Source organism: Oncorhynchus mykiss, chromosome 18 (genome assembly GCF_013265735.2).
Source record: "Oncorhynchus mykiss isolate Arlee chromosome 18, USDA_OmykA_1.1, whole genome shotgun sequence".
Taxonomy (NCBI): Eukaryota; Metazoa; Chordata; class Actinopteri; order Salmoniformes; family Salmonidae; genus Oncorhynchus; species Oncorhynchus mykiss.
The window spans coordinates 53,512,519-53,531,166 of record NC_048582.1 but is presented as its reverse complement, the minus strand read 5'-3'; the positions used below and the strand labels follow the sequence as shown (position 1 = coordinate 53,531,166).

Sequence of the window (18,648 nt, the reverse complement as noted above, 5' to 3'; positions counted from 1 at the left end):
GGCCAGTTGGACCTACTGCCAAATTCCCTAAAACAACATTGGAGGCAGGTTATGGTAGAGAAATTAACATTCAATTCTCTGGCAACCGATCTGGTGGATATTCTTGCAGTCAGGATTCCAATTGCACGCTCCCTCAACTTGAGACATCTGTGTCATTGTGTTGTGTGCCACAACTGCACATTTTAGAGTGGCCTTTTATTGTCCCAAGCACAAGGTGCACCTGTGTAATGATCATGCTGTTTAATCAGCTTCTTGATATGCCACATGTTTCAAGTGGGTGAATTATCTTGGCAAATGAGAAATGCTCACTGTCAGGGTTGTAAACAAATTTGTGCACAACATTTGAAAGAAATAAGCTTTCTGTGTGTATGGAACATTTTGGGGATCTTTTATTTCAGCTCATGAAACCAACACTTTACATGTCATGTTTATATTTTTGTTCGGTATAATATACAGTAGACAGAGAGGCTGTCTGTTATATGGGATAGTCTCTCTATATTATAAGGGCTGGTCTCTATATAGCAGGGCTGCCCAACCCTCTTACCAGAGAGCTACAGTCCTGTGGGTTTTCAGTCCAACCCTCATTTAACACACCTGATTCTACTAATTATCTGCTCAACAAGACCTTAACTAGCTGAATCAGATATGCTAAATTAGGGTTGGACTGAAAACCTACAGAACAGTAGATCTCCAGGAAGAGGGTTGGGCAGCCCTGTTGTGTAGCATAAGGGCTAGTCTCTGGTCCTTATAATATACAGACAAATATACAAACGGAGGGAGAGAGGCAGCGAGAGAGTATCCCTTATAATATACAGAGTGCGAGTGTCCCTTATTCGACGGTGAGAACGGGAGATACACTGACCATATAATAGAGGGAGCGAGACAGACTCACCCCTGTGATAGAGAGGGAGAGAAAGCAGAAGGCAGCGAGAGGCCAACCTTCATCAAAAAAAGTGGAGGAGGAAAGGAGAGACTGGCCCTCATGATTAAAAAAGAGAACAGAACGTTCACACCTCTCCTCTTGCCCAACCCCCACATCACACAGTCACTGCCTTCTCTCTGCTTCTCACCCTACCTTGACTCTACGCCGTACGAGCGTACAGCTGACCGCAAGGCAGACTGGGAGATGAAGTCCCCGTTGCCACAACACATTTCGAAGGCGAGGCTTCGCTAAATACAACTCCCATCTCAACCCTCGCAGACCGAGTCCTGAATATGTGGGAGGAGCGCACCGCCCACAAAAAGCCACAGCTATCTGTCTCCAGCTGCAATTCTAAAATCCAACTATAAAAACAGCCATAAAATAGTGGTATTGATGAGGGGGATTTTTGCATGAAGATCATTGGAAAGGCTTGTTGTACCTAGCGGCAGAAACAGCAGCGACAGAAAGAGAGGAGAGACGGCGAGGGGTGTTGGTCTGATGGGTAAATGAAAGTGGGTGGGCCTACCGCGGACACATTACTAACTTGAATTAGAATACATTTTTCCAGTCGATTTTTCCGTTAATGGAATTAACGCGCGTCGGTCGTTAAAGGGTGTTTTCGGTTGGTTTTGAGAGGCGTCGGGCGCGGAAACCGGACCATTTCCCGTTATCACGGGAGGTTTGATTGTCGCTCGAGTTTTGTACCGCCCTTCCTGCCGAGTGGGTGGTTTAGGTGCTAACCGGAGCGACGACACAGCCCAGCTCGAGCTATTCGCGGAGAAAAAAGGCCGTCCTTACCCGGTGCTTTAGCCGGCCTTTCTCCCCTAGCCTCTCCTCTCTGGTTTATGAATGCGTTATGAGTGGTAGGTACCCTCCCCTCTCATCTCCGTCTCCACCCCTCTATCCCTCTTTTCTTTCCCCCTCGCTTTCTTTGCATACAGCCTGACAGATATGCAGAAACCGTTTGATGATAAAGAATAGCGTATTCCTAAAACAGAGGCAACACGTTTCCATAACCGATCTGTTTAGATGTATTAGTCTCTAATCGGGTTCCGATCAATGTGTATGCCTTTTCGCCAGTAGTTGAACCATATGGTGCCACTACAATGTTATAAAGCCATGTGCAGGGAAATATTGACATCTTTATAGCCTATTTTTATCAGGTAGTCGCCGTGTACCCACTGTGTTATTGATAAATGTGATCACTAATCATTCAGTCCTCCAGTCTATTGATTATTGATCAAGTATTGTTTGATCGATGGTCCTCAGATCAGAAGAAGGAAGTGTCGGGATCAGAAGGAGGGAAACCAGGCAAGAAAGGCAAACGTTCTGGATCACAGGTAGGCTGGTACACACCACTTCCTGGTTCTGTCTAGAGACCATGTTCAGAGGATTGCATTATGTCTATCAACACCAATAATGGACTTGTCTTTGGCTCCATGTCTATGAGATGAGGTTTTTGCAGTATAATAAAACATTTATTTAATATTTTCATAGCATTTCCATAGCATGTGTTCTGACAGGGTTTCTGAAGGCATGTTTGATTCTAGTGTTGATATAGACTGTCATGTAGCTTCTGTGCAAAAAAACCACTAGCTGTCTATACAGGCAGCTTTAGAGGTGTGTGTGTGGATGATATTAAATATTTGCATGCGACCTACACTCCTAGAACAAAAGGTGCTATCTAGAACCTAGAAGGGTTCTTTGGCTGTCCCCATAGGATAACCCTTTTAATAACACTTTTTGGGGTTCCAGGTAAAATCCTTTTGGTTCCAGGTATAACCATTTTGGGTTCCATGTAGAACCCTTTCCACAAAAGGTTCCACCTGGAACCAAAAAGGGTTATATCTGGAACCAAAAAGGGTTATCCTATAGGGACAGCCGAATAACCCGTTTTTTTCTAAGAGTGTAGTTCCTTCGTGACTGCTCTCTCTCTCGGTCTCTGTATGTTGTCTCTCTGTGTGTGTGTGTCTCTCTCTCTCTTTCCGTATCGCTCTCTGTCTGTATGCATGTTGTCTCTCTCTCTTTGTCTTTGTCTATCTTCTCCCTTTGTCTCTCTCAATCTCTGTATCTCTCTCTGTCTATATGCATGTTGTCTCTGTGTGTGTCTCTCTCTCTGTGTCTATATGCATGTTGTCTCTGTGTGTTTTCTATGTTTGAATTCCCCTATCTGCCTGTGTGTGTATTCTCTCTCTCTCTAGGATTCCCAGCCGTCTCCCCTAGCCCTACTGGCTGCGACCTGCAGTAAGATAGGAGGTCAGGGAGGAGTGGAAGGACAGGTCCAGTTGCAAGCTGGTCAAATACAGGTAGCCATCAATACTAATTATATATATATAGATATATATGTATTAATGTTCTTGTTACTGTTATAGTTGTTACAATGTTGGTAATGTAAGTTCTGAAACAATAAGACATTATAAAGACTCATACATGCTTTATAACATGGTACATACACTACATGGCCATTATAAAGGCTCGTAATGCTTATAACACGGTATATATCTGCAGACTTTCAGTGTACTGTGTGTTGATTGTACTTCCAGATCCAGAAACACATAGATTCAGCCAGGAACCAGACTCCGGTTCCTATTCTAGTACATGTTTATTTATTGTTTATGTATATTTATTTGCAGTTGCAGGGTGGGCAGATCCAGGGTCATATAGTTGTAGACGCAGCAGGTAATCAGACTCTGGTTCAGCAGCAGTTAGAACTGGTTCCTGCCCAGTTCACTGGTAATGGCTGGCAGATCATCACTACCGCTCCCCAAATGGCCAATGACACTGCCAATCAACCTGTCGCCGTAACGCTGGCCACCACTTCCGCCAATGACAGTGCTCCGGCAGGCCGTAAGGTGAAGGCAGTGGGCGGAACTAAAACCATAGCAGCCAATCAGCAGCCGCAGCAGCAGCAGCAGTTCCAGATCATCCAGGTGTGTGTGTGTGTGTGTGTGTGTGTGTGTGTGTGTGTGTGGAATGGAAAGTTGACTGGAGGGGTGCAGTCATGTGAAAATTCTGGTCCTATAACCTATAAATGTATTTTTCTTAGACATGGAGAGTGGAGTACTATATACCGTATAGTATTCTGTGTCTGTGTCCAGGTTCAGAACATGCCCACCTAATGTCACTATGTTTTTAAGTAAGGTTATTGTTTGTCTCTCCAGGTGCAAAATATGCCTTCGTCGGGGGGTGGGGTCCAATACCAGGTGATCCCCCACCTGCAGACGTCAGACGGCCAACAGATCCACATCAGCCCCCAGACCGCATCCCTGGGGGGGCAGCACATCCAGATCAGGTAGGTGACAGCTGTTTGAAAGGTCAGACCGGTAGTCTGCATGTTAGAGGTTAGACAGGAGGTTTGGGTGATTTAAAAGTGGTACAATTGACTTTTTACAGATGACGATAGATAAAGTGTTTCTATTCTATTCAGTTCGGCCCAGGGCGGTCTACCAGAGCAGGTCCAGCTGATCCAAACCCAGAACCAATCCCAGACCCAGGCCATCCTACAACCGGCCAACCAGCAGGCCATCCTCACTGGCTCAGCCAATCAGACGTTGCAGCTTCGTCCAGCCCAATCCTTCCCGCTACAGATGCAGACCTTACAGGGCTCCCAGACCCAGGTAATGACTACAGTACCCATAAACATCGGCGGTATGACCCTCGCCCTGCCGGTCATGAATAATTTAGCGGGGGGCGGAGCCGTGCAGCTTATCCAAGCAGCCGACGGCAGCTTTACCGTAGCTAACAGTAACCAGCTGGTGACAACAACGGCGGCGGTGTCCGGGGCAGCTACCGGGTCATCTGGGGGTACCATAACAACTGTTGCCGGGTGCGATGGAGCATTGTCGGACGGAACACAGCTGAGTTCTGTAGCCGGGTCGGATGGAGGGGCGGAGAGAGACTCACAGAACCAACCCAGCGAGCAGGACTCACAGAACTCACAGATGGTACGTGATTGCATGTTTTTGGGACTTAACATTCATGAAATAGAAGGATGTATTGATTGATTGTTGATTAATTAATTGATTGGTTGGTTGATTGACATGTCCAGAGCCAGGCCAACGGACTACAGGGCCAATCAGATCCTCCAGGGACCATCCAGCAGGTCATCGTGGGACAGGTGGGTTCTACTTGGCTGCTTTTACCTTATGATATGGTATTATACTATAATAAATTATATTATATGTTGTTATTATCATCATTGTCCAGATGGGCAACCAGGTGTTGCAGCAGATCCAAATCCAGCCACAGAACCAGGTAACACACACACACACACACACACAGCCACACACACACACACACACACACACACACAGTACATCCGCAGAAAGTTTGTGAGCTGTTTGTTTCCACCAGATCCAAGGCCAGCCGCATCAGATCCAAACCTTTCAGTTAGGACCAGGCGGGACCCTACAGCCCATACAAGCCTTCCAGAACCAACAGGTAGCTAGCTGCTTTCTGCTGCCTTCCCCAAACTGTTGCCACAAAGTTGGAAGCACAGAATTATCTAGAATGTCATTGTATGCTATAGCGTTAAGATTTCCCTTCACTGAAAATAAGGGGCCTAACCCGAACCATGAAAAACAGCCCCAGACCATTATTCCTCTACCAAACTTTACAGTTGGCACTATGCATTCAGCAGGTAGCGTTCTGTTGGCATCTGCCAAACCCAGATTCGTCCGTCGGACTGCCAGATGGTGAATCATGATTCATCACTCCAGAGAATGCGTTTCCACTGCTCCAGAGTCCACTGTCGGCGAGCTTTACACCACTCCAGCCGACACTTGGCATGGCGCACGGTGATCTTAGGCTTGTGTGCGGCTGCTCAGCCATGGAAACCCATTCAACGAACAGTTATTGTGCTGACATTGCTCCCAGAGGCAGTTTGGAACTCGGTAGTGAGTGTTGCAACCGAGGACAGGCAATTCTTACGTGCTACGCGCTTCAGCACTTGGTGGTCCCGTTCTGTGAGCTTGTGTGGCTTACCACTTCGCGGCTGAGTTGTTTTTGCTCCTAGACGTTTCCACTTCACTATAACAGCACTTACAGTTGACTGGGACAGAAATTTGATGAACTGACTTGTTGTAAAGGTGGCATCCTATTACAGTGCCTCTTTTAAAGTCACTGAGCTCTTTAGTAAGGCCATTCTACTGTCAATGTTTGTTAAATGGAGATTGAATGGCTGTGTGCTTGATTTTATACACCTGTCAGCAACGGGTGTGGCTGAAATTGCCAAATCTGCTAACTTAAAGGGGTGTCCACATACTTTTGTATATATAGTGGACATTTCTTCCAACCTCTATGATTTTATTTTGTGTTGTATTGATTTTAATTGAATGTCACTGATTCATAGCCTTCTTAAAATGAATTGATTCCTCCAGGTTCTGATCCGGACCCCAACCCTCTCCTCGTCGGGCCAGATCACATGGCAGACTCTGCAGCTCCCTGGGGGGATGTCTGTGCCTCAGCAGCTGACCCTGGCCCCTGTGGGCGGAGGGGCTGTGGGAGGAGGGGGCTTCGTGCAGCTGGGGGGGGCTCCCCTGACGCTGAGTGCAGCTCAGATCAACCCTGGGTCGGGAGTGCAGACGGTCAACATCGCTGGACTGGGCACCGCTGGGGTACAGATGCAGGGGGTACCCCTCACCATCACTGGACTACAGGGTGAGAACACAGAGGGAGAGGGGCAGTGTGTGTTGTTGTCCAAATGTATATTTGTTTAGTGGTATTCTGCTCTACTGTACCATAATGGTATTCTACTGTACTGTACCATAATGATATTCTACTGTACTGTACCATAATGATATTCTACTGTACCATAATGATATTATACTGTACCATTATGATATTCTACTGTACCATAATAATATTCTACTCTACTGTACCATAATGATATTCTACTGTACTGTACCATAATGATATTCTACTGTACCATAATTATATTCTACTCTACTGTACCATAATGATATTCTACTGTACCATAATGATATTCTACTGTACCATAATGATATTCTACTGTACCATAATGATATTCTACTGTACCATAATGATATTCTACTGTACAAAAATGATATTCTACTCTACTGTACCATAATGATATTCTACTGTACCATAATGATATTCTACTCTACTGTACCATAATGATATTCTACTCTACTGTACCATAATGATATTCTACTGTACCATACTGATATTCTACTCTACTGTACCATAATGATATTCTACTGTACCATAATGATATTCTACTTGACCATAATGATATTCTACTCTACTGTACCATAATGATATTCTACTGTACAATAATGATATTCTACTCTACTGTACCATAATGATATTCTACTGTACCATAATGATATTCTACTCTACTGTACCATAATGATATTCTACTGTACAATAATGATATTCTACTCTACTGTACCATAATGATATTCTACTCTACTGTACCATAATGATATTCTACTGTACAATAATGATATTCTACTCTACTGTACCATAATGATATTCTACTCTACTGTACCATAATGATATTCTACTCTACTGTACCATAATGATATTCTACTGTACCATAATGATATTCTACTCTACTGTACCATAATGATATTCTACTGTACCATAATGATATTCTACTGTACTGTACCATAATGATATTCTACTGTACTGTACGATATTCTACTGTACTGTACCATAATGGTATTCTACTCTACTGTACCATAATGATATTCTACTGTACTGTACCATAATCATATTCTACTGTACTGTACCATAATGATATTCTACTGTACCATAATGATATTATACTCTACTGTACCATAATGATATTATACTCTACTGTACCATAATGATATTCTACTCTACTGTACCATAATGATATTCTACTCTACTGTACCATAATGATATTCTACTGTACTCTACGATACTGTACTGTACCATAATGGTATTCTACTGTACCATAATGATATTCTACTCTACTGTACCATAATGATATTCTACTGTACGATATTCTACTGTACCATAATGATATTCTACTGTACTGTACCATAATGGTATTCTGCTCTACTGTACCATAATGGTATTCTACTGTACTGTACCATAATGGTATTCTGCTCTACTGTACCATAATGGTATTCTACTGTACTGTACCATAATGATATTCTACTGTACCATAATGATATTATACTGTACCATTATGATATTCTACTCTACTGTACCATAATGATATTCTACTGTACTGTACCATAATGATATTCTACTGTACCATAATGATATTCTACTCTACTGTACCATAATGATATTCTACTGTACCATAATGATATTCTACTGTACCATAATGATATTCTACTGTACCATAATGATATTCTACTCTACTGTACCATAATGATATTCTACTGTACAATAATGATATTCTACTCTACTGTACCATAATGATATTCTACTGTACCATAATGATATTCTACTCTACTGTACCATAATGATATTCTACTGTACCATAATGATATTCTACTGTACCATAATGATATTCTACTCTACTGTACCATAATGATATTCTACTCTACTGTACCATAATGATATTCTACTGTACTGTACCATAATGATATTCTACTGTACCATAATGATATTCTACTCTACTGTACCATAATGATATTCTACTCTACTGTACCATAATGATATTCTACTCTACTGTACCATAATGATATTCTACTGTACCATAATGATATTCTACTCTACTCTACCATAATGATATTCTACTGTACCATAATGATATTCTACTCTACTGTACCATAATGATATTCTACTGTACCATAATGATATTCTACTCTACTGTACCATAATGATATTCTACTCTACTGTACCATAATGATATTCTACTGTACCATAATGATATTCTACTCTACTGTACCATAATGATATTCTACTCTACTGTACCATAATGATATTCTACTGTACCATAATGATATTCTACTGTACCATAATGATATTCTACTCTACTGTACCATAATGATATTCTACTGTACCATAATGATATTCTACTCTACTGTACCATAATGATATTCTACTCTACTGTACCATAATGATATTCTACTCTACCATAATGATATTCTACTCTACCATAATGATATTCTACTCTACTGTACCATAATGATATTCTACTCTACTGTACCATAATGATATTCTACTCTACCATAATGATATTCTACTGTACCATAATGATATTCTACTCTACTGTACCATAATGATATTCTACTGTACCATAATGATATTCTACTCTACTGTACCATGATATTCTACTGTACCATAATGATATTCTACTCTACTGTACCATAATGATATTCTACTCTACTGTACCATAATGATATTCTACTGTACCATAATGATATTCTACTCTACTGTACCATAATGATATTCTACTGTACCATAATGATATTCTACTGTACCATAATGATATTCTACTGTACAATAATGATATTCTACTCTACTGTACCATAATTGAAATACGCCTCTTGCCTTTGTTTTTTTCCTAAATAATTTTTAATGATTTAATTACCCAATAAATAAAAATAGTATATTCTACCACCAGGTCAGCCACAGGGTCAGGAGGGCGGGGTTAAGGTCCAGTCGTCCCCAGTAAAGGTAACCATGGGTAACGTGGCGGGGTCGTCGCTAAGCCCAGACCAGATGGGTTCTGTCCAGAGTTCGTCGGACCAGGAAGGACCACCCAGCAAGAGGCTTCGCAGGGTGGCGTGCTCCTGTCCGAACTGCAGGGACGGAGAGGGGAGGTACTACACACACACACACACACACACACACACTCACACACTCTCACTGTCTCTCTCTGACTGTGTGTGTGTGTTGCAGGACCAGTGGAGACCCATCTAAGAAGAAGCAGCATGTGTGTCACATGGAGGGCTGTGGAAAGGTCTACGGTAAGACCAGGCTGTAGTGTGGAAAGGTCTACGGTAAGACCAGTCTGTAGTGTGGAAAGGTATACGGTGAGACCAGTCTTTACTGTGGAAAGGTCTACGGTAAGACCAGTCTGTACTGTGGAAAGGTCTACGGTGAGACCAGTCTTTACTGTGGAAAGGTCTACGGTAAGACCAGTCTGTAGTGTGGAAAGGTCTACGGTAAGACCAGTCTATACTGTATGAATTAGAGATTTACTAGTCAATACTGTATAAAATAGAGATTTACTAGTCAATACTGTATAAAATAGAGATTTACTAGTCAATACTGTATAAAATAGAGATTTACAGGTCAATACTGTATAAAATAGAGATTTACTAGTCAATACTGTATAAAATAGAGATTTACTAGTCAATACTGTATAAAATAGAGATTTACTAGTCAATACTGTATGAATTAGAGATTTACTAGTCAATACTGTATAAAATAGAGATTTACTAGTCAATACTGTATAAAATAGATGTACCAGTCAATACTGTATAAAATAGAGATTTACTAGTCAATACTGTATAAAATAGAGATTTACTAGTCAATACTGTATAAAATAGAGATTTACTAGTCAATACTGTATAAAATAGATGTACCAGTCAATACTGTATAAAATAGATGTACCAGTCAATACTGTATAAAATAGAGATTTACTAGTCAATACTGTATAAAATAGATGTACTAGTCAATACTGTATAAAATAGATGTACTCGTCAATACTGTATAAAATAGAGATTTACTAGTCAATACTGTATAAAATAGAGATTTACTAGTCAATACTGTATAAAATAGATGTACTAGTCAATACTGTATAAAATAGATGTACCAGTCAATACTGTATAAAATAGATGTACCAGTCAATACTGTATAAAATAGAGATTTACTAGTCAATACTGTATAAAATAGAGATTTACTAGTCAATACTGTATAAAATAGATGTACCAGTCAATACTGTATAAAATAGATGTACCAGTCAATACTGTATAAAATAGATGTACCAGTCAATACTGTATAAAATAGAGATTTACTAGTCAATACTGTATAAAATAGATGTACCAGTCAATACTGTATAAAATAGATGTACCAGTCAATACTGTATAAAATAGAGATTTACTAGTCAATACTGTATAAAATAGAGATTTACTAGTCAATACTGTATAAAATAGATGTACTAGTCAATACTGTATAAAATAGATGTACCAGTCAATACTGTATAAAATAGATGTACCAGTCAATACTGTATAAAATAGAGATGTACTAGTCTATGGAACCAATAAAATATAGAATATTAATTTGATATTACCAATCTGTAGTAATATTCTATCTACCAGGTAAGACCAGTCACCTGAGAGCTCACCTCCGCTGGCACACAGGAGAACGACCCTTCGTCTGTAACTGGATCTTCTGTGGCAAGAGGTTCACACGCTCGGATGAACTGCAGAGACACAGACGGACACACACAGGTACGCACTCCCAAACCCACACACATACACACACTCTCTCTCACACACGCACACACAGATATGTCCTGTGTCTATGTTGTTCTTATTCAGATGTACCCATCCTCCAGGTGAGAAGAGGTTTGAGTGTCCAGAGTGCAGTAAGCGTTTCATGCGTAGCGACCATCTCTCCAAACACATCAAAACCCACCAGAACAAGAAGGGGGGGGCTTCTCTCGCCATCATCACCACTGAAGACATGGAAGATTCCAACCAGGGTTTAGGCTCCTCCCCTCGCATCGTAACTGTGGAGACACTCTCCCAGGACTCCGCCCCTGCCACTCCAACAGCCTCCTCGCCCAATCAAATGGAGGGAGAAGAGGAGGAGGAGGAAGAGGAGGAGTTTTGAGTAGTGACCAGTGACCACTTCCTGTTTAGGGATAAAGCAGGGAGAGCTAAATTCCTGGTCGGTCTCCATGGTTATGCTGTGGCTGTGGAGGTCAGGTGGTCTATTTTTTTTAAATGTTGTTTTTAAAAAGAAGAGAAATACGATGAACTGAATATTACATAAACAGAGGGAGGAATCTGAATCTAAACTAATGAATTAATCTAACGACAGACTAAAGGTATGAATTAGTTGAATGGTGTTTATAACAGAACAGAGGTCAGGGGAAAAGGTATAATATAGATTTATAATCTAAACTTGCACCCTATCCCTTATATAGTGCACTACTTTTGGCCAGAGCCTTCTGAGTAGTTTATGTAGGGAGGAGAATGCCATTTTGGATAGGCTAATTAAACTAGCACAAGACAGAACCCTGGAGTTGTAAAACATCAAGAAGAGACATTGGTTGTGTCCCAAATAGCTAGGGTGCCATTTGAAACACAGCAATTGTATCTCTATGCACAAAGATGTTCCTCTGCTAATACTGTAATGATGATTATGATGAAGAAACATGATATGTGGCACGGTCCAGACTGTAGGACAGACAGGTGAGAGGAGCAGGGACAGGTGTGTGTATGTGCGTACGTGTGTGTGTTTGAGAGTGTGTGACGATGTATCCCGGTTCAACAGGACTATAGTTCAGGTAAAGACCAGTCTGATAAACTCTTACTGAAGAAAGACCAGAAAAAGAGGAATAGACCTCTAAAGGGTCCGAAAAAAGCACATAGAACATATGTATAAATGATGCATTCCTATAGAAACGCTCTGCATTTGAAATATTAATCGTTTCTATAAAACAAACAATCTAGCTTTCTGCAACAGGCTGTTTAGTGAAAGCAATACTATAAGACAATCCTAGTGAAACCATGTTTACATTAATGACAGTAGAGGAAAAGGTTTCCCTGGTATGAAACAGCCAGTCAGCTCACAGCGTTAAAGGTGCACTCAGCAATATGACATCATACACAGCGGGGTGATTTCCTGCTTGATGATGCCATATTGCTGAGTGCACCTTTAAGAAGTAGCTCTCCTGGGGTTGGTGGGTGGGTAAGACAGTGTCAATAAGCAGTACTAATGTCAAAACACACGGTGCTCCCACTGATACTCAGAGCAGCAGCTGTTTGTACCAGAACCAGTTTAGAATAGGGCAGTAATGTGACTCAATCATCGTATCTGAACCCTAAACTTGTATAAAGTATCAACGTCTGAGATATAAACAATATGCATTTCAGTAATTAGACATGTTTCAAATAATATATATTCACGATATTTCAAGTGATTAGAGATACTCTATTAACAGTGGTAGAGTTCGTGTGATTTGACGTTGGTGCTGCTTTCTCTGCATTGTGAAGGTAGAGCCCCCTGTGTGTGAGTCCTGGTACTACAACGCCTTAAAACAAGCAGTATTACACACACACGCACACATACACACATGTAGTGGGGGGAAGGGTGGGGCATGGAGAGAAGGGGTTGTGGCAGGGTGGATGTTATTACTATGTGGTTGTTATGACAAGTGTCTGGTGATGTTGCTCTATGTTAGTGTCAGTGCATACGTTTTGAATTGTACTTTTAGCTCTTTATTTTCTTAACCCCCCCAGTACATTTTGACACAGATGACTACTGTGTCCAGCTAATTGATTATCTGTTCTATTTTAATATCTGCCTTTTGCTGGAGTGTATCGTACGCGTTGAACAGAGGTGTGTGTGCAGCATGTTGCCTTTTAGTGCTGTTGTCTCTATTTCATTCATCCTAAACTTATTTTGCTACGTCTGTCGTTGTCATGACTGCGGCCCGTCATTTCTACTACTCTTAACGCGTCATAATATGTTTTAAAAAAATAAAATGAAAGCAAAACGTTCATAAAAAAGATTTGAAAATTAAATGGTTGAATTACCAACCAGATGTGGATGTTTTCGGTAATATTTTGTGTGACAACCAGTTTTCTTTCATATTTTCTAGTGACATCTCATTTGTAAAATGTTTTTCTAAGCAGTTTGTGGGATCTCCATGATGATTGATAAATCTGGCCTCCAAGGCTGCAGGTTCTTGATTATTGATATTTTATTGATATTTTTAAATCAACTTTGTACAAATGTGTTGTGTGACTGGGGTTAAAGAAGTGAAAAGAGAAAAAAAGACTTTGCCTGCATAACACTTTAAATAAAGTGATGAAATCAGTCTAAACCAGTCTCTATCACTGCTCTGCTCCCAACCGTGTGTGTTCTGTTGGGTCATTTTCTAAAGTGTAAACACTGACCTCTTGCTATGAAGTTGCTCTGATAACTTTGGCAATCTCTCTTCCCTCTCTTTCTCTCAGCTGTGTTGCGAGTGTGACCATAGTCTGGTCCTGTGATGGTGGTCACTGAGATTATTTAAAATGCTCAATTTTGCCACCTCTCTTCACACACACACCTGCGGTGCCATGGAAACATGTCTGCTGGTGTGGACTCTGTAATTACCTCGGAAGCCGAACCTCCTCCGTTCCCGCCCTTCTCGGGGGGTTGCTAGGCAACGAAAGCAGTCTGCAGGCCAGAGGTGCGTGTGTGTGTGTCTGTGGAGGCGTTGTTGGTTGTGTGTGTGTGTGTGTTGATTGGAGGCGTGGTTGATTGGAGGGAAGGAGAAACCACACAAATCATGAAGGAATAGAAAAGACCACATGCTTTCCTGCTTTATTCTTGTGCATCAACTCTATTTTGTATAATATGACTAGGTCATATGTCTTCAATTGCATTGGTGTGTGGTGTGGCTGTATGTCTATTGCACTGTCTAATAAACTCAATGAATGGATAGTCACTTCAGCTTATGATACATTTACTAATGAGTGAACACACTTGAGGTTTATAAAGAATCAGAACGAGTTAGACATCAATTCAAATCTAACACATAATAATTTCATTAAAACATTCATGTTACAGGAACTCTTAATCACATGCATTTACAGAAAATATACACAAACGTGCTTTTATTATACAAACACAATGCCCAGTTAGCAGTCTGAGGTCAAATACATGTCAAATAGCTAGAGCTTTAATTTATCTTTGAGTTTGAACTTTTGGGACTATTGCATTAGTTTCATTGTACCGCACAAACTGACTGATGTGCTGAAATGATCAACTTGACATAAGAATTTTGTAAAAAAACGTAAGCGCTGCTTATGGATGACTTATTTGTGGGTTATGCACCTGTAACGAAATCCTTATGTACAGAGCATTCAGAAAGCATTCAGACCTCTTTCCTTTTCCCACAATTTGTTACATTACAGCCTTATTCTAAAATGGATTCATCTTGATTGGAGTCCACTTATGGTAAATTTAATTGATTGGACATGATTTAGAAAGGCACACACCTGTCTATATAAGGTCCCAGAGTTGACAGTGCATGTCAGAGCAAAAACCAAGCCATGAGATTGAAGGAATTGTCCGTAGAGCTCCGAGACAGAATAGTGTCGAGGCACAGATCTGGGGATGGGCACCAAAACATTTCTGCAGCATTGAAGGTCCCCAAGAACACAGTAGCTTCCATCATTCTTATATGGAAGATGTTTGGAACCACCAAGAATCTTCCTAGAGCTGGCCGCCCGGCCAAACTGAGCCATCGGGGAAAAAGGGCCTTGGTCAGGGAGGTGATCAAGAACCCGATAGTCACTCTGACAGAGCTCCAGAGTTCCTCTGTGGAGATGGGAGAACCTTCCAGAAGGACAACCATCTCTGCAGCACTCCACCAATCAAGCCTTTATGAGAGAGTGGCCAGACGGAAGCCACTTCTCAATAAAAGGCACATGACAGCCCACTTGAACTTTACCAAAAGGCACCTAAAGGACTCTCAGACCATGAGAAACAAGATTCTCTGGTCTAATGAAACCAAGATTAAACTCTTTGTCCTGAATGCCAAGCATCACGTCTGGAGGAAACCTGGCACCATCCCTACGGTGAAACATGGTGGTGGCAGCATCATGCTGTGGGGATGTTTTTCAGCGGCAGGGACTGGGAGACTAGTCAGGATCGAGGGAAAGATGAACGGAAAAAAGTACACAGAGATCCTTGATGAAAACCTGCTCCAGCGCGCTCAGGACCTCAGACTGGGGCGAAAGTTCAGCTTCCAACAGAACAACGACCCTAAGCACACAGCCAAGACAACGCAGGAGTGGCTTCAGGACAAGTCTCTGAATATCCTTGAGAGGCTCAGCCTGAGCACGGACTTGAACATCTCTGGAGAGACCTGAAAATAGCTGTGCAGCAACGCTCCCCATCCAACCTGATACAGCTTGTGAGGATCTGCAGAGAAGAATGGGAGAAACTCCCCAAATACAGGTGTGCCAAGCTTGTAGCATCATACCCAAGAAGACTGTAATCACCACTAAGTACTGAGTAAAGGGTCTGAATACTTATGTAAATGTCATATATCTGTTTTTTATAAATTTGCAAAGATTTCTAAACTGTTTTTGCTTTGTCAGTATGGGGTATTGTGTGTAGATTGATGAGAAAATTAAATAATTTAATACATTTTAGAATAAGGCTGTAACGTAACAAAATGTGGAAAAAGTCAAGGGGTCTGAATACTTTCCAAATGTGCAGTAGGTGCCCTTCATTGTCTTCAGACTGGCCATGAACTATGCAGACAAGGTTGTCAAGCTTTCTGACGTGAGACAATGGGTACCATTCTAATAATGTGATACCAGTTTTTGAAAGTATTTGACCCAAGTCTGCCAGTTAGAGAGATCATTTTTATAATTACTGATTCATTTAACATTGAGATACAGTCCTGTAATATTACAGCCCTGTAGGCAGTCAGTACCTTTAATTAAAAATAGAATACAAAAATGACAATAAACATTTTTTTTTTGTTGAAATAAATCACAATAAATAATGATATTAGTGTTATGGACTAAATAAATTAGCAGCTAATGAATGCTGTAAACATCAAACATCAGATGTAAAGAAAACATGCAACAAATGCATTATTAAATATTATTCATAGTTTTGTTTACTGGAATTGTTGTAGATAGAAGTGTATTATGGAACGTTCAGGATCCAATCAGGAGCCTTCCCAGTAGTTTAGGAGCCAATCAGCAGCCTTCCCAATAGTTCAGGAGCCAATTAGCACTCAGTAGTCTGACAACACTACGACCTATCATGCTACGTAACGATGCTAGTGCAAATCTCTACTCTGTCTCTCCACAAGTATGCTAATTTTAAATTAATGCTTGTTTCAAATATTAAAACTAGATACTGTACATTAACAACCGTTGGAGGCTACCTGTCCTCTCAAAACTCCAGTTATGCCAGGCACATAGAATAAAGAAATCAAGTAGATTTGGCGGTAGGTAAAAAAAAAAAGGTAATGATTGTGGAGTGTCACATATTCACACGTTACTGCTGGTGCAAGGTCACCATTCACTCATTCATTCATTCATTCCTTCATCCAATTATTCATTCATCCCATTCTGTTATGTCGTTTCACCACTGACCACTAGGTGGCAAGCTAACGCAGGACACACAGGTTGAGTAGAGAGAGAGAGATCAAGTAAACTAATAAACTTGTAGTGTTCTCTGTAATAAAAGCATAAATATTTAGCATTGATAAATCGATCAATGTTCAGTACCTTTCAATGGCTGCCAGTCCATAAAGCCACATAATATTACAGTATCAGTAACAAGACTCCTGTTTGGAGTGTTACTCTGTCCAGTTTTTCATGATTTACTATCCTTCCCCTAACCTGTAACCAGTGCAAGTGTACTGAGAGAAGATTCCTGTAGCCCTGCTCACTGTCATTTTACTGTACCTGTATTTCACAGGTGCCGGTTCTCAAGCAGTATAACATTAGAGTTGCTGCTTTTCTGTACCGGTCAGCATTGGCCCACTTCAACTGTTGACCTCTAACCCCTGACCCCTTACTGCCAGGGTTCGCCCAGGGGCATCTTGGGAACGGTGATATGCATCTCCATTGGTCGGTCAGGGCCCGGGGGGCGGTCCCTCCTGTAGGATACCGTCTTCTCATTGGTCTTTGGGACGTGTGACAGATCCTAATGATACAACATGCACAGGCAGTTAGAAACATGCACACAAGTGTGTTTCTGTGTGAAGATAAGGTATTGGAGAATCTTACCTTGCCAGTGGGGTTGTATTGTTGATCAGTGGCGCCACCCTGTGGCAAAGATCGTCTGTGCAGCAGCAGCACCAGCACAGCCAGCATCACCAAGCCAGGGAGGAACGTCAACACACACACACTGAGGAAGGTCCCCACATACCGCCTACTGGAAACACACTCTGGAGACACACACACACACAAAGTTGTGAGTACTTTATCTCTATCCATTGCAGCATATAGGGACACACAGACCCAACACACCAAAATTTGACCCTGAAATAGTTACAAAGTACCACTGTCCTCACACACACACACACACACACACACACACACACACACACACACACACACACACACACACACACACACACACACACACACAAAGAGAGATCGGCCTCATCCTCAGACAAAGAGACTAAAGTTCTACTCTGACATTTATAACTGTTGCCATGGAAACTTGGCTTCCGCAACCGGGAGTGGGAGTGTTCGGGAATACAGGGGGGAGAGGCGGGAGAAGAGAGAGAGAGAGAGAGTGGAGGAGGCATGTGGGGTCGGGGACAGGGAGAGAGGGTGGAAGATTGGGGAGAGAGACAGAGGGGAGAGTGGGACACACAATGAATAGTGCTGTTTCTAGAGGTGGTGGGGTGCAATTGTTGCAACTTGCACTTACACAGTGTGTGTGTGTATGTGTGTGCGTGTGTGTGTCTCACCAGGTTGTGTGTTGAAATGTAGAAGAGTATTTCCTGAGACAAGTGCAGTGTGGAAGCGATAGTAACAGTTGTCTTTCTTATACACACACTGTCTCCATACCTG

General features: G+C 41.5%; 2 protein-coding genes across 5 annotated transcripts in view; one reads left to right on the top strand and one right to left on the bottom strand.

Moving 5' to 3' along the window:
• The first annotated feature begins 701 nt into the window (after positions 1-701).
• Positions 702-13,942, top strand: LOC110496853 (transcription factor Sp4). Of its 3 annotated transcripts, none has more exons than XM_036953251.1 (14): positions 702-1,785; positions 2,192-2,262; positions 3,124-3,228; positions 3,556-3,852; positions 4,084-4,214; positions 4,350-4,866; positions 4,971-5,039; positions 5,129-5,176; positions 5,276-5,362; positions 6,301-6,580; positions 9,492-9,690; positions 9,770-9,837; positions 11,194-11,325; positions 11,416-13,942. In XM_036953251.1, exons 1-14 carry the CDS (start codon positions 1,779-1,781, stop codon positions 11,583-11,585), a joined length of 2,181 nt encoding a protein of 726 aa, XP_036809146.1. In that variant the 5' UTR covers positions 702-1,778; the 3' UTR covers positions 11,586-13,942. The 3 variants fall into 3 exon arrangements, with proteins under 3 accessions (XP_036809146.1, XP_036809145.1, XP_036809147.1); XM_036953250.1 differs by having other exon boundaries at positions 706-1,785; positions 11,433-13,942; XM_036953252.1 differs by lacking the exon at positions 702-1,785 and adding an exon at positions 1,832-2,085 and having other exon boundaries at positions 11,433-13,942.
• Positions 13,943-16,192: 2,250 nt separating this feature from the next.
• itgb8 (integrin, beta 8) overlaps positions 16,193-18,648 on the bottom strand; it is a 17,254-nt gene continuing 14,798 nt past the window's right edge. For both annotated transcript variants that reach the window (XM_036953249.1, XM_036953248.1), the window contains exons 14-16: positions 18,546-18,648; positions 17,854-18,014; positions 16,193-17,770 (exon numbers count right to left, since the gene is read on the bottom strand). The exon at positions 18,546-18,648 is cut by the window's right edge and continues 11 nt beyond it. In XM_036953249.1, the coding sequence (XP_036809144.1) occupies positions 17,639-17,770; positions 17,854-18,014; positions 18,546-18,648 (396 nt within the window). In that variant the 3' untranslated portion in view covers positions 16,193-17,638. The remainder of the gene's footprint in view (positions 17,771-17,853; positions 18,015-18,545) is intronic.